The 22131-nt window shown below is 35.7% G+C and overlaps 1 protein-coding gene across 11 annotated transcripts in view; it reads left to right on the top strand.

Moving 5' to 3' along the window:
• ABI1 (abl interactor 1) overlaps positions 1-22131 on the top strand; it is a 102661-nt gene that overhangs the window by 72339 nt on the left and 8191 nt on the right. For 2 of the 11 annotated variants that reach the window (XM_029953397.1, XM_029953399.1), the window contains exons 3-9: positions 2395-2571; positions 6521-6535; positions 7259-7359; positions 8826-8966; positions 12398-12498; positions 13331-13411; positions 16916-17092. In XM_029953397.1, coding sequence (XP_029809257.1) covers positions 2395-2571; positions 6521-6535; positions 7259-7359; positions 8826-8966; positions 12398-12498; positions 13331-13411; positions 16916-17092 — 793 coding nt within the window. Of the gene's footprint in view, positions 1-2394; positions 2572-6520; positions 6536-7258; positions 7360-8825; positions 8967-12397; positions 12499-13330; positions 13412-16915; positions 17093-20140; positions 20228-22131 lie in introns of all 11 variants that reach the window. The other 9 variants (XM_029953404.1, XM_029953405.1, XM_029953396.1 and 6 more) reach the window with 8 other exon arrangements.

The raw sequence follows: 22131 nt of genomic DNA, 5'->3' as shown, positions 1-22131 counted from the left end.
CCAGTTATACATTCAGTAGTAGAGGCTACAACAGTAATACACTGAATTGGTCCAAAGATACCAACTGCAAAGTCTGAGTTAGTTACTTTATCCCTGCTGTGAGTCCTGTCCAAACCTCCGTAACTGAAATCAGGTACCCTCTCCCTCCACAGAAAGGCTATGAAAGTGACATGGGCTCCTGTATCTAGAAACCATAAAATTTTGAGTCCTTGCCCTCCTTAGTGATCTAGCATACTTGAGTATGTTTGATCTTCAGATCCCCTTAGGGACTAGGAACACTCTACTCCCAATCATTTATTTTTATTTTTGAGATAGAGAGAGAGAGGGAGACATAGAATCTGAAGACAGGCTCCAAGTTCTGAGCTAGCTGTCAGCACAGAGCCGATGCGGGGCTCAAACCCATGAACCATGAGATCATGACCTGAGCCGAAGTCAGATGCTTAACCAATTGAGCCATGCAGGCGCCTCTCATTATTCTCTGTAAAGCAGCTGAGGCTGGACTCTGGGGGAGGGTGGGAGAGAGCAGCTCTGCACCACTAAACAAAGTGTATTTCCTTTCAGTTTTGAGCAGTGCTATAGTTGCATGCTGATCAATCAAATAAATCTGTAGTGTTTTTGATCCGTGCAAGGTCCCAGGGTCTGTGACAAGGTCATCATTACTGACTTTCAGCAGCTACAGCCACACAGCTTCTGACAGGGAGATGAGCTTGTGCCCTTTCGATGACTTGGGCTAAGATCTGCACAGTGACAGCATTAATTTTTAAGAGTCCACCTACTGTAGGCTATCTGCTGCTCCGTTTGTCAAGATAACCTCTCAAATTCTTGCTTGATTTCAACATAAGAATTAGAGGAGTTTTCCAAGTTTGGAAGGTCTGACGGTAGGAATTTATCTAGATGTCTTTGCGTGAGTTTCTAATTCTCTGATGATCCCCTTCATTATCATTTTAAACCTAATTCAGTACAGTAAGAACCTGAAGACTAGTCCGTTTCTCTCAGTAAAATTTCTGGAGTGAGGGTGGAGTGAGGCAAATCTCCCTTATAGCAGAGAGGACCTACTGCCAAAAAATGCTGATTCTTTCACTCATCTTGAGTGGGCTGAATGTTGACAGGATAGACTGCAGAAGGGGCTGAGCAATAATGTAGTCAGCTGTTGCCATCTGTTGTAAGCATTATGTGGGGCATCTGGGTGGCTCAGTCAGTTAAGCATCTGACTCTTCATTTTGGCTCAGGTTATGATCTCACAGTTTGTGAGTTTGAGCCCTGCTTCAGGTTTTGCCCTGACAGCATGGAACCTGCTTGGAATTCTCTCCCTCCCTCTCCCCTGCTGTCTTGCTCTCGCTCAAAATAAGTAAAATTTCTGAAAAAATTATTAAAAAAGCATTATGTGCCCCATCCTTACATCTCCTAAGAAAACTAGCAAAGTTCTAAAGATTCTTCTGGTTCTGACCACAGTGGTTGCAGTTTTTCTCCTTTGGCACCCAGTGAAACATTGAGTGTAACATTGTGTGAAAGGAAACAGAACTTTGTGTTCCTTACTTCTTCCTCCTGGTAAATCTTAGGACCAGTTCACAGGGCAGTCCTGCTGAGGCTGACTGTCAGGTTGATGGAAAGTTAACAGTAACTGGGTCATCATTCAGACTGCTGTTTCTGAACCTACAAAATGGTACTCACCCTGAAACTACCTCCTCAGGTTAGCCTTATTAATAGGCAGTAGAGGACCATTCATTGCTTGGTTGACCATCCCATTTGGTCAGCATCTTCACTCATGATTCCCATGGACTTCTTAATCGACTTGCTTAACTGACTGAGCCACCCAGGGACCCCTAACTTATCTTTTCTAATAATTGCCTTGAATAATTTCCATATCTGCCTCTTCTTTTATTCATGCTTAAAAACCTACATGCTCTATAGTCTTTACGTGAGCCCTCTGAACCTAGTTAGGTATCTTGGCTCTGAACACTTTTAGACTAATTTCAGATACCTTGTGCATGTGTCACTATAGCACTAACCTTACTGTGTGGTTATTTTATTTAGTATTTTTTTTGGCGGGTCTGCATCCCACAAATAAAGTATAAGCTTCTCAGACCAGGACCCCCCTTCCCTTTCCATACACACTGAGTTTTTAGGAATGAAAATCGCTTTCTTGGAAATTGTTTCGGGATCAAATCCATTAAATCAGTTGGCGCTTTTAATCGCCTTTAGATATGACCTGTTTTGAGCCTCAAGGATATTAATTTCCTTAATTTTGAACGGAAAATTATAGTACTCATTGGAAATCAGACATGTAATTCAGTCCTGTGGTCCAACGTGTACATATAGCCCAGTATGTATGGACAGAATATAATTTACTGTGCCTAATAATATTTTCTTGCTTTGTTTGCATTTAAAATATAGACTGTGGACATTCATAAGGAGAAAGTGGCTCGAAGAGAGATTGGCATTTTGACAACAAATAAGAATACATCAAGAACTCACAAAATAATAGCACCTGCAAATATGGAGCGCCCTGTAAGGTATATTCGGAAACCTATTGACTATACAGTTCTGGATGATGTGGGCCATGGTGTTAAGGTAAGCATTTTTTATTACATTAACTTGAAATAATTTATCCAGTAAATATTTTGGATAGGAAATAAGAAGATAAAAATAATTTTATTTAAAAAAAAATGTTTTGAGAGAGAGAGAGTGTGTGTGTGTGTGAAGGAGGAGCAGAGAAAGAGAGAGAATGCCAAGCAGGCTTCACACTGTTAGTTCAGAGCCCGAAGCAGGGCTCAATCCCATGAACTGTGAGATCATGACCTGAGCCCAAATCAAGAGTCAGATGTTCAGTCAAGCGAGCCACCCAAGTGCTCCTCATTTTCTTAGTTCATAGATTCTCTCAGCTAGTAATTAGCATTACAATTTTCAAAGAACATTTAATATTAATTATGTATTATATATACTAAGCTTAAGGTAGAATTTTACCTATGGAATGGGCTGTATTCAAGAAGATAATAAAACTTAAAATGGCTGTTCATCAGTTAAGCCATTTGAATCCTAAACTAATTTCAAATTTGTGAGTACCATGAATGAATGAATATTTAAAAATAAAAAAAACTTCTAGGATTTACAGAGTTGACTTAGAAAATAATTTATAAGAACTTAAAATTTTTGATTTCTAAATATGTTTTTATATTAGTGTGTCTGTGTAGATGTGTAGCAACTTATGAAAAATAAAAGACTCTGTAGTTTTGCTCTGTGCGCCACCTGCATCTCTCCTCCCCACCCCTGTCCCTGAAGGCGTTTAGGAGAGATTTTTTGTTGCCCATGTTCATTTCTCGGTACAGCAGAATTAACTGCTTTTGAAGGACACCTGTAGCTTGCCAACTTCGTAGGTGTTCGTGGGTCGTTTTGTAAACATACTGAATGACATGAATTCTTTGGTCTTTTCTGCTCAGGATAAATGATTTCTCTGAAATTTGGCAGTCTTTTTCCTAGAGGACCATTATTTTGATTTTGTATCTAGTTTTCAGAATCTTTATAATAAAATTTTAGGAGTCTGCCAGGATCTTGAAGCTTCCCTCCTAGCTGGTTGATCTGACAAGTGCTGTTGCTGAATCTGTTGCATTCTGAGTTACTTGGGGTGCCTGATCAGGAGGGGGACGTAGCTGCCTGCCAACACTGACCGTTGTGCTTCTCTGAGATCCTGGAATCTGCTCTTTACTGTGATGCTTGAAAGTTATACCTAAAGTGTGAACACTTTGCACATGTAGGGGAGGCTACTAGTTTGTTTCTTATATTTTTACCCAGAGGATGTGGCCAGGGTTGTGTAAGAGCTTAAAATCGTTTTAAGATATTTTAGACTAGATTGAGCTATAGGATTTGAATATTGAGAGTCCAGAAGAACTCTTTGTATGATTAACTGCCATGAGATTAAAATTTATATGTGTACATGTGCATGCATGTACACACACAAATCCACTCTCACTTCTTCCCCCTTTATTTCAAAACAACATATATTAAAAAAGTTCTGTCACCATCTTAGAAGTGATGTCCCCTTTACTGTCTAGAAGTTTGTTTTCCTATTGATTGGTAAGGGTTCTTTTTCCTGTTAAGGAAATGAGCCCTTTATATACTGGCAGATGTTTCTTCATACTGCTGTTTGACTTTTGCTTTTGATGTTTTGGTATTTTATTTTATTTTTTAAAATAATCATTGCTAGCTTAAAAATTTTTTTTTAATGTTTTATTTATTTTTGAGAGAGAGAGAGAGAGAGAGAGAGAGAGACAGCCAGCCAGCATGAGCAGGGGAGGGTCAGAGAGAGAGAGGGAGACTCAGAATCTGAAGACAGGCTCCAGGCTCTGAGCTGTCCACGCAGAGCCTGATGCGGCACTCGAACCCACGAACCATGAGATGACCTGAGCCGAAGTCGGATGCTTAATCGACTGAGCCACCCAGTTGCCCCAGGAATGTTTTTTAAAGGTTTTATTAGACAAAGGAATAAACTAATGAATCATATAAAATGAAGGACTGGCTGGCCTTAAAGAGTTTTAGCACCTATGGCATATAAAGCTTTACTTCGGACCAGAAGATAGGGAGGAATCAAAAAGAATCCTATTGTTTTCAACTCAAGATTCCAGGGAAATAGTGAATGTAAATGTTAAAGAAATGAAGTGAGATATTAAGGAAATAAAAGTCTGGTTGTGTTTTGGAGACATTTAAGTAGAAAATCTTGTAGGTTGCTAACAATTAGAGTATTTTAATCAGTAAGATATAGAGATTATTTCCTTCTAACACTCAAACTCAAACACTTCTGTATACATAAATACACACTTGGTAGGAGAGACTGGGCTCCATACAAGGTTAAAGGTTATATCACTGCATAGTAGCAGAGTTCAGCTAGAAGTTTTATTCCCAAATTCTCCATTCATTCTTTCATTTGGGATCATTTTATACTTGAATGCTAATTTTTTTTCTTGTTCACTTGAAACCACAAAAGGGTTAAGATGTGTGTTTATATTTAGAATATCACGGTAGTATGTCTTGTTATTCAAGTTTACAGTTTCTAAATCTAGCTGTGATTTAGCAGCTAGGTAGGATTCTAGAGATTGATAAAAATGAGCAGTATCTTTCTCAACAGACATTAAAGAACACTAAAATTCTGGCATCATTTCTGGAATGAGACTGTATCTAATACAAAGTACAATTCCTCCTTTGGATGACTTTTTTTTTTTTTTTGAATGTGTATTTGTTTTCAAGAGAGAAAAAGAGAGACAGAACTCAAGTAGGGGAGGGGCAGAGAGAAAGGGAGACATAGAATCTGAAGCAGGCTCCAGGCTTCGAGCTGTCAGCACAGAGCCCGATGCGGGGCTTGAACTCATGAACCGTGAGATCATGACCTGAGCCAAAGTCTGATGCTTAACTGACTCAGCCACCAGGTGACCCAAAAATATTTTTTCTTAAGTGGCATAGTACAAGTAGTGATGCTTTAGGATTATACACATTATTTCATGTTATTTATAGTTCATATTATTTCATATATGGGCTAGCATTTAGGATTAAAGTAATTTTTCTTCAGTTTTGAATTTTGGCTTAACTGGTTCAAAAGAAAACTTAGAAACAAACAAAGCAACCCATAATTTCCTACTACTGTTAGCTTGCTCAGATTTAGATTTGTAAGTTACAAATGAGGTTTCCAGACACTATGTATGCCTTAGTTAGAATCTAAGGAGCTACTATGCATAATGAGTTTTAAAAAAATTTAATATATTATTTTTTAAATAAGAATTTAAAACATGTTTTTATTTTTGAGAGAGAGAAAGAAAGTGTGCTTGAGTGGGGGAAGGGCATAGGGAGAAGGGAACAGTGGACCTGAAGCAGGGTCTGACAGCAGAGAGCCTGATGCAGGGCTCAAACTCACAGACTGTGAGATCATGACCTGTGCTGAAGTCAGGCACCTACCCCACACTGAGCCACCCAGGTGTCCCCAATTTTTTTTTTTTTTTAAACATCAAGGTGCGAGGCTCTTTTATGAATTTGGAAGCAACATGTTATTTTGAATGTTAATATTTATAATTTATCCATTTTTAAAATACTATATTACCATTCAAATAATAAATACTTGGGCAGTGATTTTTTTTTTTTTTAAGGAAAGCCTTAGGTTTTGTACACTGATGTGTTAAAAGTGGACTTCTATTCAATGTGTTACAGTGTTTGTGTTTAAATCACTGTTTATCACCTGTGATTCAGTTGGGTTAGTTTATAGGATAAAATACTAACCTAAGACATTACTGGACCGGCGTGAGATTGGCATAATTAAGTGGTGGTTTCCTTATGAATATATTCTTTTGAAAAATACTTGATACACATGAGTATTTCCCTACTGCTTATGGATATTTTTTCTTTATAAAATATTTGAAATATGGCTGGGTAAAAGCTTATTAACATGAATTGAATAATGTAAATATAAACATGTCCTATCAGATATAATTTATTTAGAATTAATTTCTACTTTTTCCCCCCTTTTTATGCCAACGTAAAGTGGCTAAAAGCCAAGGTAAGAGATACTACTTATCATTTGATCCACAGTATTACCTCTATATTGATAGAGGCTGCAGAGCCACTAAAATTTGAAAACTCTTCCTATGTCTGTCTGCTTTTTCCCCCTAGGATTTATGTAGATTAAATATACTCAAACTCAGTTCAAATCAGCAACATTTAGCTTGGATGTGTTAATATATCAAAGATATATTGACATCTGCCTTTATATAGGAACATTAATTTTGCTAACATTTATTGCTTTGCTCATTTTTTTTGATAGTTGCCTTGCTTTTATTGACTTAACAATTCGGAGGTTTTCCAGACATATCTGACTTTGTTACTGAATTGTTAAGATAACGATGATTTTTCAGATGTATATTTTAGCAAGTTGACACTGAGATCTGTAGTTTTTATTCATGCACATATCTTAAAAATTTGGAGAAATCCAGTACTTGAATGCAGATAAGTGTGATCTCAGTGAACATGTTTACCAATAATAATATATAAAATCCAGTAATCACACCTGTATTTTGCCATAAATTGGTATGAATAACAAATAATGGGAAAAGCCAAGTGAAAGTGGTTTCTTCACTTTTTAAAATGTGGTACCAAAGTCTGTTACTAAAATTGTCTGGGAATCCTTACTTCACATTCTGATATTAAAAAAATAATACATGGTGTCAAAACACCAACAGAACAATTTGATGTAAAAATAAAAGCTTTTCTTTCCACATTTTAGCATGGAAATAACCAGCCTGCAAGAACTGGCACACTGTCGAGAACAAATCCTCCTACTCAGAGACCACCAAGCCCTCCCATGTCGGGCCGGGGGACGCTGGGGTAAGAGTGCGACTGCATTCTACAAGAGAATCCATAGGCTAAGGGAAAACGTATTTCTGTGACTTAAGTCAACGTATGGGTTCTTGCTGTGGGGCCCTGTCAGTGCGAACTACCTATTTACAGATTTCAGTTTGGTTCTTATTTCCTTGAAGCAGAATCCATAATGAATGTGCTTGTTTTATAATATTCTCTATAGAAGTCTCTACTAGAAAAGTTCTTTTGTATATATGTCAATAAGCATGATTTTTTTTTCTAATTCACTTTTTGGAAAAAATAAAAATAAAAATAAGTGTAGCCTAAGTTTTTAGCCAATGAAATGACCAGAGGATTCCATATGGTGCTTTCACATGTGTTTACAGTATTCATATTGCAGGACTTATTGAATAAGTGGTGTATTTTATATAGTTTGATTTTGTAGCTTGCAGCTCTTCTTGGCACCTGTGATTAGGGACTTTAACTTTGCTTCTGCTGGTGATCTGAGGGCTCTTCATACTTGAGCTTTCGGGGAAGGCCAGTTGGAGTAATAGAAAGGGTAACAAGTGGTGGCTGCTGCTTCTCGTTTCTCAGTGCAATAAAAGTATTGAATAGTTGGTAAGATATTTCTGAAAGATTATTTACCTTAGAATAGGAAGTAAAATAGTAGATTTCTTGTTTTTAGTAGAGAGGTGACAAATCATTATTTAGAAAATCTTAGTTTCCATTTTTATTCTGTTAACTCCTAGCCCCTAAAAAAACCCATGAAATTATTAAATCAAAAAGTTAAAATCATTTATTGAGAAATGGCATTATATAGGATTGGAAATGTACTTGTTCATATTATTTCCACACTGAAGTAGGAATAAAATGCAGAGATAGTTTTCGTATAATGTACAAGGACAGAGGCTTGTGAGTGACTGAGCTGGGAATAATGTATATTTCAAAGATTAATGTTACTGAACACTTAAAAAAATTAGCATCATTATTTTCAGAGATAAGGTTAGAACATTTAAATTACCCTTTCTTAGGGTCTTTATAAGAAAAATAACAAATTTTAGTTTTGTGTAAAGTAACAAAATTTATATACCCCCATTAAGAATTTTATTTATTACTTTTTAAAGAATACTTAAAAAGGATTTTTTTAACCTTTATTTTGAGAGACAGAGACAGAACACTAGTGGGGGAGGCGCAGAGAGAGTGGGAGTCCCAGGATCCGAGGCAGACTCCAGGCCCTGAGCTGTCAGCACAAAGCCCCATGTGGGACTTGAGTCCATGAACACTGAGATCATGACCTGAGCTAAGGTTGGGACATCTAATCGACTGAGGCACTTAGGTGCCCCTAGAATTTATTTTTAAACAAAACTTTATTATTACAGATTAAAGAAAAAAACTTGCGTTATACTTGGTTTTGAAGAGACAGTCATAAATTTGGGGGGAATACCACTTACTCTTTCTTATTTATTATTCTTTTCTCTGTTACGCTTCTCTAGACGAAATACTCCTTACAAAACCCTGGAACCTGTTAAACCCCCAACAGTCCCTAATGACTACATGACAAGCCCTGCAAGGCTCGGAAGTCAGCACAGTCCAGGCAGGATGGCTTCTTTAAACCAGAGGCCGAGGACCCACAGGTAAACCTTCAGTCAAGCCTTTGAATAGCCATGAGTGGGGGTTACTGTCTGGTGAAAAACTCCTGCAGAGTTGGTGAGTAAAGGTAAAGTACTGCTCTGATGCTAATATAGAATATAAAAGATGAGGGCAATAACGCTATAGATGTTTCTAGAAATTTGTGTCAATCTGGGTTTTTTTGGTTTTCTTTTTGATGGAGGTATAAATACATATTTGGATCAAGGACTAAAGAATGTTTTTTAAAAGTTATTTAAAAAAGATCAAGGCAACCACTCTTAAACAATTTTGGATGAAAGGTGAAATATCAGAAATTATACAACATGACAAACTTTATGAGGTTGGAGGAAAAAAGATACCTGAAATATGAGGAAGAATTTGTTAAGAGAGTTGGTATACTAGAATATTTAAATTGCTTAAAAGTTCTAGAAATTACCTCCTCAGTGGGGATTTTTAAAACTGGGTTATGAGCATGAGGTACATTCAGGTATAGTTTGTAAAGTATACAACTTGATGGTTTAATACAAATTGAATACACCTACATAACCACCCCCAGATCAGAAATTGGAATATTACCAGCAACCCGAAGTCCCACTCAGGCCCTTCTCCCAGTTGTAGCCTCTACATTCTTTTCCCTGAAAGCTAGCCACTCCATGTTTGGATATTATTATACAGCCAGACAATTTATTTTATTCTTGATTTATTTTATTCTTCACTTTTATCTATTACTTAAGAACTTGGGCAAGAAACCTCTCTTCGCCTTGACTTTTAGGTTGGTACATTCAAGAAACTTAGCAAAATTACTTTGAGGGACTCAGTTTAGGGAAGTCAAGCCTCTCAGGTGCTATGTAATGGAAATTTGTTGTTATTGTTACTGTTAGTAAATAAGTTATTATATTGATACCTGTGGTTATTGTATCAAGTCAAGATCAGTGAGGACCAATTTTTTTTGCTATGTTTTTGAATAATAATTCAAACCATGATTTTTCTTTATAGTGGAATAATAGTTTAATCATACTCAACAACCAGTGACTAAGAGTTACTTCATTAGATACTAAGGATATACTAGGAAAATATAGTTTAATTTTCCAGAAGCTCATTCTGTTAGAACAAGAATCAACAAACTGTTTTTAATTTAATTATTTTAAGTTTATCGATTTATTTAGAGAGAGAGAGTGCCTGCCCACACATGCAAGCACAAGCAGAGAGGGGGCAGAGAGAATTCCTAGCAGGCTCTGTGCTGTCAGTGCTGAGTCCAGCCTCAGAAAACGTGAGATCATGTCTTGAGCCAAAATCAAAAGTTGGATGTTTAACTGACTTGAGCCACCCAGGCGCCCCAAGAAACTTTTTTTTTTTTCAGTTTTTTTTTTTTAACATTTGTTTATTTTTGAGAGACAGATTACATGAGCAGGGGAGGGACAGAGAGAGGGACACACAGAATTGGAAGGAGGCTCCAGGCTCTGAGCTGTCAGCACAGAGCTTGACGTGGGGCTTGAACCCATGAACTGTGAGATCATGACCTGAGCCAAAGTCAGACGCTCGACTGACTGAGCCACCCAGGCGGCCCTCCAAGAAACTTTTTAATAACAGCCCAGATTGTTAATCTTTTAAGGGCCATATGGTCCCTGTTGCAGTTACTCAGCCCTGTCCCTGCACGTGAAAGCAGCCATGGACAACACATAAATGAATGAACATGTGGCAGCATTCCAGTAAAACTTTGTATGGAACTGAGATTTGAATTTCAAATAATTTTAATGTGTCATTAAATAATATTCCTCTTTTAGCTTTTTAAAAAACTGTTTTTAAAAGACTGTTCTTAGCGCACAGGTCTAAAAATGGGCGATGGGCCAAATTTGGCCCATTGGCTGTAATTTTCCAAGCACTATGTGAGGAAGAAAAGCATGTAAGCTAATAACTGTAGAAGAGCATAATAAATACAAAGGCTTCATAGGATTGTGAGGCACGGGTGGTACAAAGCAGGCTACTGATCATCTGACCCGAGGGAGTAGGGAGGCCTTCACGTTCAAGCTAGATATTTTCTATAAAGAGCTTGCTCTCTTTTCTTTTTCTCCCATTAACATATGATAATGTAATTATAGAATAATCATATTGAAAAACATTTTATCTAAACAGTGCTCTCTTTAGTTTCTGGGCCTGTTTTAGCCAGTGATGTTGATTTTAAAACACAATATGGAACCTAAGGTTACACACATTACTAAGAAAACAACTGGATAGTGTAAGTTCAGATGCCTAAGGACACAGTAAATCCATAGGAATTAGAATAGTAAGAGATTGGCTAGAGTTAACGGTATCAACTCTTCTAGAATGCCCCACGCTGAAACTTCACTACTGACTTTCATTTGTTTTTTTGTTTGTTTGTATTTGTCAGTTTGCTTGTTTTCCAAAGACTTTCCCTGTTTTATCACCATTCTTTGAGTTAGATGGAGATTTTCATACTAATTTCAGAATAAAACTGGTTACACTTTTTATTAACTCATTAACTTTCATAACATCTTGTACTTTTGTGGCATCCATCATGCCATTTTTAAAAAAATGTTTATTTTTTGAGAGAGGGGGAGAGACAGAGTGTGAGTCAGAGAGAGGAGGAAAGAGACACAATCTGAAGCAGGCTCCAGACTCTGAGCTGTCAGCACAGACCCCGACACAGAGCTCGAACTCATGAGCCGCGAGATCGTGACATGAACTGAAGTTGGACGCTTAACTGACTGAGTCACCAGGCTGCCACATCATGCTGTTTTTTAATGTCTATCTTCCCACATTTGTGGGAAATAATGTCACATTTCCCATGTGAGCTCCATGGCAGCCTGGTTCATGTCTACTTTGGTTATTGCTGTTCACTGAAGGTGTTAAATAAACTTTTTGGGGGGCCACCTGAACGGCTGAGTTGGTTAAACATCTGACTCTGGGTTTCAGCTCAGGTCATGATCTCACAGTTTGTAGGATTGAGCCCCGCATTAGGGTTTGGCAGCATGGAGCCTGCTTGGAATTCTCTCTCTCTCTCTCTCTCTCTCTCTCTCTCTCTCTCTCTCTCTCTCTCTCTCCTCTCTCGGCCTCTCCCTTGCTCTCTCTCTCAAAATAAAAAATAAACTTAAAAATAAACTTTTGATGACTCATCGTAGTATAAGAATTTGTTGGTGATTCGTTTCTCAATAAGATGATCTCTTCTGATAGTTCTGGGTATTGTGTTATGACTATATTGGTTTCCAGTAGATTGAGAAGTAGAGTCAAACACAAAAACCACGTGAAGTATTAGGATTAAAATTGTATTGAACAGTTTTAAAAACTTCATATATATATATCACACATATGCACACATATACATTATAAAAGGGGTATTTAGTGGCTCTGAATGGATTATTACATTATTTTTGGGTAAGACTCTAGAATGGCCTTTTCCACATTTTTTGCTTTGCAGTGGAAGTAGTGGAGGCAGCGGAAGTCGAGAAAACAGCGGGAGTAGCAGTATTGGCATTCCCATTGCCGTGCCTACACCGTCACCACCCACTATCGGACCAGGTATGTTTTTTATTAATCTATTTTAATATGTGGTTATAAAGACTGAAATAGTCTAGTTATTTTAGATAAAATTGCTTCTTAAATTTATGTGATTGTTGATAGAAGAAATGCTAACCTTAAAAAACATTTTAGGGAGACTTTCACAGAGAGTTGAGAGTTTTACTAGCTGTTTCTTCTTACATACAGAGCTTATTAAATAGCTTTAGTAAGTAGTTTTTTGACCATTTTGCATAGAAATACTTGCCTCAGGCACTAGGTCAAGAGTGATATTTATTATTTCAAGAGCAGGAGTCTCTTTAATGTGAATTGTAGACCAGTGAGTTTTGATGTTACCTTGTAAGCTAGTGCCTCACCTCTCGTGTTAGCTTGTTCTGTGACTACTACATTTATGTATAATATTCCATGCATACTGTAAAATGCCATGAGTATAAAATAGTATTGAAATAGGAAAAGTCCTTTTACTCTTTAGATTATAGAAAAATTTTAAGAAGTCATTGCAGAGCATTAAATTAATGAAATGAATATAATGTTAAAAATACATATTTAAAAAGTAAGTATGATAATCAAAACTGTTAGGGAAGAATTCTTAGTTTCTCAAGGAGGTTGTTGAAAAGAAAAAGCTACTTATATAAACAGGCGTCTTTTAGAGTTAATGCAAGTATGAACCCCGGGTCCTTTTTACCTAGTAAAATTCATATTCATTTAGATATGCTTTACATAGGGGTGTCTCTTTCTGTTTTTTTCCTTTCCAAAACTTTGTACTTTCTTACTGTTTCAGAATGTTTAGTTCTCTTTCTTGCACTCTGACCTGAATTATAAACTATTTTATTAGAAAACATTTCTGTCCCTCCTCCTTCTGGAACTCCACCAGCACCACCTCCTCCACCACTTCTCCCAGTGAGCACTGTGATAGGTGAGATTGCATAACCCCTGCAGTGACTTGACTTCCTTCGTGTGATTCATAATAAACTCCTCTGTTAGACTGCTGGCTTTTATCGTTACTAGGTTGTAGGTGGTAACACAAAGGTTAAAGTGTTAAGTCTAATTTACACTAATTTCTTCTGGTGAAAGGCCTCTGAAGTTACACAGTTAGATCTAAAATCACGTTCTCTGAAATGTGCAGTGTTGCTATGCCTATGCCTAAGGTTTAATGTGGTTTGTATTTGTTGCATGTTTTGATTTTTTTTAAGGAAAATTATAGCAGTGATTGTTCAAAAAGATTTTAAATTAGTAATATAATATTTTTTAAAGTGAAACTTGATTTGGAACTCCCTGCTATATGCAACAGTCAAAGGGTTGGGGTGACAGTGGGTGAGAGGAGAAAGAAAAAATGGAGAAGAAACGATGTGTGCTTATAGGGTGCTCTGAGGCTTTCCTGTGGATCGTAGTGTGAAAAACTCTGACATAGCTCAGTACTTTTGGCATCTGGAATGCCAAGAAATATATATTTTTTAATCGAATACATTTACATTGTTCCTGAATTAGAGGTGACTGGATTGAGCATATAAGGAATTCCAAATATAGACACAGTATGAAACCATTCAACCTAGAAATATACAATAGCAATAATCTGAGTAGAAATGGATACTGAAATGTTTCAGATGACAGAGGAGTTTCAGCTTGGGTAAAGTGAAGCTGTCTCGCTACATCTTCTCAAAACCATGGTACTTGTACTCAAAGGAAAAGGGACAAAAGGAGGTAATAAAAAAAAAAAAAAGACCCTGATAATAAGAATTATTACCTGAAAGTCCTTGTGAGGAAAAAATGCCCCCAACCTAGATAATAATCAGGAAAATAAAAGATAAAATCACAACAAGATACTGTTTTATATCCACTAGATAGGTAGAAATACAGAAGTTTACTAGTTCCAAATGTTGATGAGAATGTGTAGTAACAGGAAAGGACATTGCTGGTGGGAGTTTATTAGTTGATACACTCACTTTGGAAAGTAATTTGCTGTTACCTGATCAAGTTACATGAGTTCCTACCTCAGATTTAATAATTTCATTTCTAGATAGTTACCTTAGAGCACTGGTTCTCAGAATACGGCTGCAGGACCCTTGGGGGCTGCTAAGATCCTTTTTTGGAGTTTTTGAGGTCAGAACTATACTCATCATAATACTAAGACCTGTGTGCCTTTGTCATTTCTCATTCTGGTACCAGTATACGGTAGAGGTTTTCAGAGCCTCTGTGACTTATAATGTGACAGCTAACACAATGCTCGTGTGTATATTCATGTGTTTTATTTCATTTCTAATTTCTATTATAGTAATTACTATGATTACTCTGTTTCTATCACCCACCTCTGCAAAAGCTTTCTGAAGTTTTTAAAAAGAGTGGACACTAAGACCATACAATTTGAAACCATTGTCCTAGATCAGTGGCTTTCAGAGTGTGATCCCCAGACCAGCTGCATCATCACCACAGGGGCAGTAGTTAGAAATGTGAATTCTCAGATCCCACCTTACACCTGCTTACTCACTCAGGAACTTTGAGGCCTGGGCCCAGCAATCTATTATAAGAAACCCTCAAGGTGAAATTCTCATCAGTGCTAAGTTTGAGAACCAGTGTTGTAGAGGAACTCAGGAAAAAATATTTAGGCATGTTCATAGTAGTAATATTAATATTAGGAAAAATCTGGGTGCAACCCAAACGTTTAATGACAATAGAATGGATAAATACATTGTGGCATGCTCACATGCAAATAAAGCAACAAAATTAGATGATACAATATTGATATAATTACCAACATGGATGAATCTTAAAAAAAGAATATCAAAGAGAAAGCCAGCAGCATGCATAATTATTCCATTATGAAAGTTTATAAATTATAACTTCTCTGTGTATATTGTTTAAGACTACATATATCTGTGCTTTAAGAAAAGTAACTATAAAGAAAGAATGTTTAACACCTTTTGGTTTTGGGATCTAGAAGGCTCAAACAGGAAGCTTTGGTGATACTGGTAATATTCTGTTTCTTGGAACTGAGTATTTATCTTATTTTTTAAAATTACATATAAAAATGTATGTAAATAAATTATAACCGTTACATATAATTATATGTAATTATATATAATATATAGGTATAAGTCAGAGAAATATAAAAATCCTTTTACAGAGGTCTCTATTAAAAAGTTAAAGATTTTCTTAGAGCCCTCTGGAAACCCTGGCTATCCAAAAGTACTTATTCATGAATTCTTTTGATTAGGGTGTTATTTTTAAAATGTGTTTTTATTCAGAAAAGGACCATGTGGTAGTTAAAATAATTAGTAACTGCCTATGGCTTGGGAGCTCCAACATGTTAAAATATTATCACTTTTTAAAATGAACAACCTCTGCTGTATGGTTTTGTGTAATAACTTGTATGGCCTCTAAGAGAGTGAAATTACACAACTGAATGAAGATGAGCTAGTTTTACTCACTTAGTCATGGTTAGACATTTGGGTGGAGGCAAAGAGGGCTAACTTTAATCCTGGTTATTTTCGAAAAGTATGGTTAACTTTAGAGGCTTTGAACTGTATTAACCTTTTAAATATTAAACTTTTGAAATGTTGGTAAAGATGTTGAATAGAATTTTTAGTATTGTTAGTACTGTTAGTCATTTTAGATATGCATGGTAATAAAGAAGATTGTTTTGGGCATAGGATGGAAAAAACCCTCCAAGTATGGAGAAAGGTAATGGATTTTCTACATAAAACTGCTTTAAAATTATTTTACAAAGTCTAAAATTATTTCCAATTTTTCAGTTATAGAAATTTAAATGAAAGGGGAAGTATGGTATTCTTAAAAGTTTGGAGATACATAAGAAGAAAGATCTGATTCTAGATATGAGGAGTTTGAAACTAGAAATTGTGCTTCCCATAAAAATTCCGTCATATGTATTTGATAATAATTGCTAACACAATAAACATTCACTAAATATAGTGCTAAAATATAGTGTTATAGGTGGAAAATATACTTACCTGTTTAAATTTTATAATTTCATCTGTGCTTCTGAAGATTTGGCAATGGAAAGGAAGAAGTTTACCAACTCTTAATACATTCACATCTAAACACTGATGCTTTTCATCTCAGATTGTTTTTTGGTAGTGATTTTGTTGGAGAGACATCGTTTACATGTAAAAGCTATATACTCTAAAATGATACAGAAAAATGTATATATCATATTAACAAACTACCATTTGGGACTCTGCTAAATTAAAAAGTTATTTACTTTTGCAGCTATCTGTTTTTCCTTCTGTTTTTAACTTTAGAGGAACTATTTGTGTTTTATCTTTACTTTTCTCTTTATTTTGTGCTGTGGGCTTCAAAAAGTAAATACTTCTTACTGGGAGTCCCCCTTCTCTTTGTTCTGCCTTTGGAGGTGTCATATAATGCTCAAGTTCTTTGTTGGTTGCCTTTGACTAATGCTTTGCAGCAGCCCCGGGCTCAGCCCCTGGTTCCCAGTACGGCACAATGACCAGGCAGATCTCCCGACACAACTCTGCCGCTTCCTCGGTGTCTTCTGGTGGATACAGACGGACTCCCTCTGTGACTGCCCCATTTTCTGCTCAGCCTCATGTTAATGGAGGTCCACTTTATTCTCAGAATTCAAGTAAGCTTGTGCTTTGCAGGCCTGCATCAACAGTGGAGTTCCTTTTGAACAAAATTGTTTGAAGCTGTTTTTCTTGCCAGTGATAGACAACAATTGAAACCATGCTATTTCACATTTATTTTTGCTTTAGGAAGTTAGTCCTTGAATTGTGCTATTTTAAGAATAATTGCTTATCACTTTCTCTCAAAAAAACCTCAGACTTACTGAGTATACTTATGCACTAAAATTTAACTAATGTTTTTATTACTATAAATAGAACTAGAAGACAAAAATACTGAAGTTAAGCTGAATTTATTTTTATTGGCATGTTTGAGACTGTTCAATAGCACGGAAAGTAAGAACATTAGAAATTTGTTCTTTAATATAAGGAAATTGCTGGCTATCACTTTTAATCTTGTTAACCTGTACTGAAATGAGTTTAGAACCATTAAAAACATTTGTGATGCCTGCTTGTTCTCTCTTTAACCGCTGTTAACAGTGGGTGGGGGGGGTGGGGGGGATTTTCTTCTGATTTCTTCCTCTTCACATCAAATTGCACATCTCAACACTAACTGCAATTTAAAGGCTTAAAGATATTTAAAGATTAGAAAATAGTTTTAGCATTTAATGACAGTAAATATGAATTGCTTAGGGTAATCATTAATTTCAGTTTCCATATTAAGATGCTTAATTCAAAGAAAAAAAATCTGAAATGAGCCTGTTGTCCAGTATTTATTATTGGTTTGAAGAGGTGAATACTGGGCATAGACTGCACACACTTCCCATGTGGCTTTTGTGACTGCCTTCTAGAGCTGCAGTTTATATTAGTTTAAAAAAAAAAAAACCAACAACAACCAAAAACCACTCCTTGTTTACCTAGGAAGTTGGTTTTAAGTTTATTTATAATGGATATTCTGAACATGTATTTTAAAGCAGAGCTAGGGGAAAGTTCTCTTGTTTCCAGTGTAAATTTTAGAGTTAAACGTTGTTATAGCAAAAATCTCCTAAGAATTGAAAAACACTTTAGCAGAAATGTCAAAATTCACAGATAATCCCCAAATTTATACAGTCCTTTTCCTGACGAAAATTTTCTTCCAGGCTACAAAGAAATTTTTCCAGTTAGAATTTTATCTCACATTTTCCTCTTGAAAATGAAAGGTACCTAGAGCCTTAATATCCCATGGATTATCTGATTATTAGCCTCAGTAGTTTCATGATCTTTTAATTTTTTTTTCATAATATGTTGTGTTTTTAGATCCCGTCTTTATGGTCTTATTTTTCTTTTCCTCACTTACGACATTTAGTTTATTCTGCAAATAGGATTTTTGGTGACATGTCACCTAGTATATGTTTGTGCAGTTTTATTTTAACAATGCTTGGTGGGTTACTTATTCTCAAATAAGACATTTTCATTACTGAATGACTGTGTCTTTTCTATATTATAAAGGAAATTTGGATTCAAATGTAAAAAATATTACGTGTCAAAATAAGTATCCTTCAGTCTGAGTTACTGTTGGTGTTGTAGTAATCGCGATAGTAGTGGTGGTTATTATAGTAGTGTTAGTATGTAAATGTTTTTAGTGTTTTGATGTGCATATTTCCCCTCTGTCTGAGTGTGGCAATAACTGGTATCTTCTAGCATAGCTTTTCTTTTTCTCTACAGACTAACCAGCATGTCTAGTTACTAAGGGTCATTTCTAAACAAATTTTTTAGGTTTGTGGGAGGGTTTCTTTTAATCAGAACTGTAACATTTTATTTCTTAAAGAGCCTTCTATAAACAAAGTATCAAAATCAATGAGGACCAGTATCCTAGTGAATTAATGTCAATTTTAGCCATGCGATGAATATTAATGAACTTTGTTGCTTTGTTATTGTTGCTTTGAATATCTAACCTTTTCAAATTTTTATGCTTACCAACAAAATCTTACATTGTGTTAACTGAAATAACCTTTCGGTTAAATGATCTTTGGGAATGAATAAATTGTTTTTCTCTGTCAATTTAGTATCATGCTTTGGTAACTGCCAGTAAACTTAATTTTGCAATTCAGTCCTTTAGACTTTCCTGAGCAATCTTTGGAAATTACTGGCTTGTTAAAATGAGACAAAGAGGCAAATTTTTGAATGTTTACTTCTAGTTTGTTACAATTTTTACTATATTTGATGCCTACGTGAGCATTTGATATCAATTTCCTACAAATTCTGTCCTTTCCAGAAAGCAGTTGGAATGTTTACAGCTACGCTGTAATTTGTAAGAAAGTACATTAATGCAGATAATTGCATATTTTAACCTGTTGTGAGATCAGGTTCACTGTCTCAGAACAGTGATAAAATGAAGGCCACTTTTGAAATCCTTATCCTGTGAAACTCAGCGAACAGTTAACTTGGTCTGTAGAGCACTCTGACTGTCTGGTAGTTTAGGAGTGACATCTTTAAAAATAAAATTGTCAACTTAGAAAATAATAATGACCTTGTTTTACAAACAAGGGTTTTTCCTGGAGAGCTGTGTGCAAATTTGGATGTATAATAAGAACTATTTTTTAAAGGAAACCTGTGATTAATATATTTATTTACATATGGAATAAATAGCTATAGCATAACAAACTTATTTGGGTTCTAATTTACAACATTACCGTAAAGCTAGACATACCTGTTAGGTTATAGAGATAGGCAAAGACACAGTATTCTGGAAACTTCCATCTGCATTTTGCTGTTATTCATTTTTTTAAAGTCTTTCCTTAGAATTTGAAGATTCATTGCATGACAAGAAATATGATGGTGAATTTAAGTCTTCCCCAAACAGTATGGGATTAAATCGAATGTATTTTTTTTTAAACATAAAATCAACCAGTTGGCTATAAGCACAACTCAAGTTAGGTTTGCTGATGAGAAATGAACTTGATGAAGGTTCTGCAGGTTTTTGTTTTGTTTTTTGTTTTGTTTTGTTTCATTTGCAAACTGTTCTTTGCATACTTATGTTTGTGGTCTTTGTAACTGACTTCTGCTTTTTGTTTGTTTCCTTTTTTTCCTTTTTCTGTTTTACTTCCCCCATACTGTGTTGTTGCTACCAGTTTCTATTGCTCCACCCCCGCCCCCTATGCCTCAGTTGACTCCACAGATACCTCTCACAGGCTTCGTGGCCAGGGTGCAGGAAAACAGTAAGTTCGGAAAAACTGAGCTGTCACAGAGTAGAAGCTGTCTCCTTATAGCATGCATGGCTGATGAGTCATCATTTCCTTACTTTTATTGAGATGCTAATCTTACCTTGAAAATAGGTGCAGATATATTTTTGAAACTGAAGAGCACGGTCTTCAGTTTTTTCTCTTGCGTGCATGATTACTGACACATATAAATTTCAGAACCTCAACTTTCTTATGTATTTACATGATCTAAAACTTGAATCTGATCTTTGCAGATTCGTAAGGAAAGTGTAATCAAAAACTCAAATTGTATGGAAACTGTCAGCTTCCAGTAGCTATTAGGATAATTAGAAAACATTTTTTATTGTTTTGTCAGCAGATTCATCAAGATATAGATAGTTATAGTAGGAGATTAAATTTATTATGCATTTGGGGCAGTTTTTCCCCCCTTTTAGTTACATAAAAATTTTAGAGAAAGCTTTGTTTCCTTAGATTTTTATACATAAATAATTTTGAATCTATACAATGGTTTGTTGTTAGGTTGAGAATGAATCTGCAAGAATAATTTACATCCAAGTTATCCATCTAGGACTGATAATCAGTGTCGAGCCCTCTTCACGGTTTGACCATGAGGCCAATTGGAATTGAGGTCTATGAGGAGTATTTCTGAATATGCACTTCTGTCAGCTGTTAGGTCTTCTCTCAGGAAGGTCAAGTTTATAATTTTTGGAAATTCTTTAGGATACATGGATTTTAATTAGCATACAGTAGTTTATATAGCTGCCTGATTACTTGGAGGTTTCAGAAGTTATATAATCCCAATTACATGATAGAGTGAATGTTGACAAAATGAAAAAAACCACTATTACTGAATTATACTATGCCAAAAGAGCTGTTGAGATTAGGATCGTAAGCTGGTCTAGCAGTGATTTATTTCCTTTGTGAATCATCACCGTGAAAATAAATTTTAGAATAATTTGAACAAATGTGTAGCCCACAGGGCCGACCACCCCATCTTCCAGGAAAATACATTGTGGCAAATTCCGACCCTGTTGTTATCTCCGCATTTCCTCCCTTCCTCTAGTCAAGTAATTGTTTATTTGGTGTCATGTGCTGGACTCTGCGAAGAGCTCAGATCTCTGCCTTTAAGAAACATATATGATTGAATGGGCTTTTTAAAAAACATTGTTTCCAAAATGTTGAAATTTCTGAGTGTAAACCACCCTTATTGTTAACAGTTGCTTGAAAACTCCAGTATGTTTAAACTTATAAAAGTGAGTCTTCGTTTTAAAAAGAAGGGAATAAAGATAAATGGCTGGTACTTAATGCTATAAGAGCTTAAAAACTTGAGCTGCCTTACAGCCAAAATTGTGGGGAAATATTTAAAAATAGCCATAATAAACACCCACTTAATGGGGCCAAAGCATATTGACTAGCATTTTGGCAATTGTTTTTTTTATAGAAATTCAGTACTAACATACATAATTCTAGGTATGCATTATTTTTCCTAAGGAGGACCATGGTACTTACTATTTTATTTTAGTTCCTTTTCCCAAACTTATGAACTAGAATCAGTATTTTCCTTGTGCTGCAGAATGCCCAACTTTGTTTGGCATCTATTTTCTTTGAAAAAAGATTGATTATGAACTTTGTGTCAATATATTGCATGTTTTATGGAGTACAGATTTTCTGTGTTCTTTTAAATATGAAGTTTGACACTAAAAATTTGTGATACTGAATGCATGTGGTAGTTAACCTATTAAATGTATTTCAATTTAAGACATGAGCCTCTAAAAGAGTCGGCAGTGTCTTTATCTGTATATGACCATCAGGAAGCATTTTTGAACTAATTATGTATAGTGCTAGACAACGTATTATGCATAGAGAATTAGATTGACCACACTTCTGCCCCTGTGTAAGTG

The sequence above is a fragment of the Suricata suricatta genome, chromosome 10 (assembly GCF_006229205.1).
Source record: "Suricata suricatta isolate VVHF042 chromosome 10, meerkat_22Aug2017_6uvM2_HiC, whole genome shotgun sequence".
Lineage (NCBI taxonomy): Eukaryota > Metazoa > Chordata > Mammalia > Carnivora > Herpestidae > Suricata > Suricata suricatta.
The sequence above is the reverse complement of the archived record's forward strand: the minus strand, read 5'-3'. Positions and strand labels throughout refer to the sequence as shown.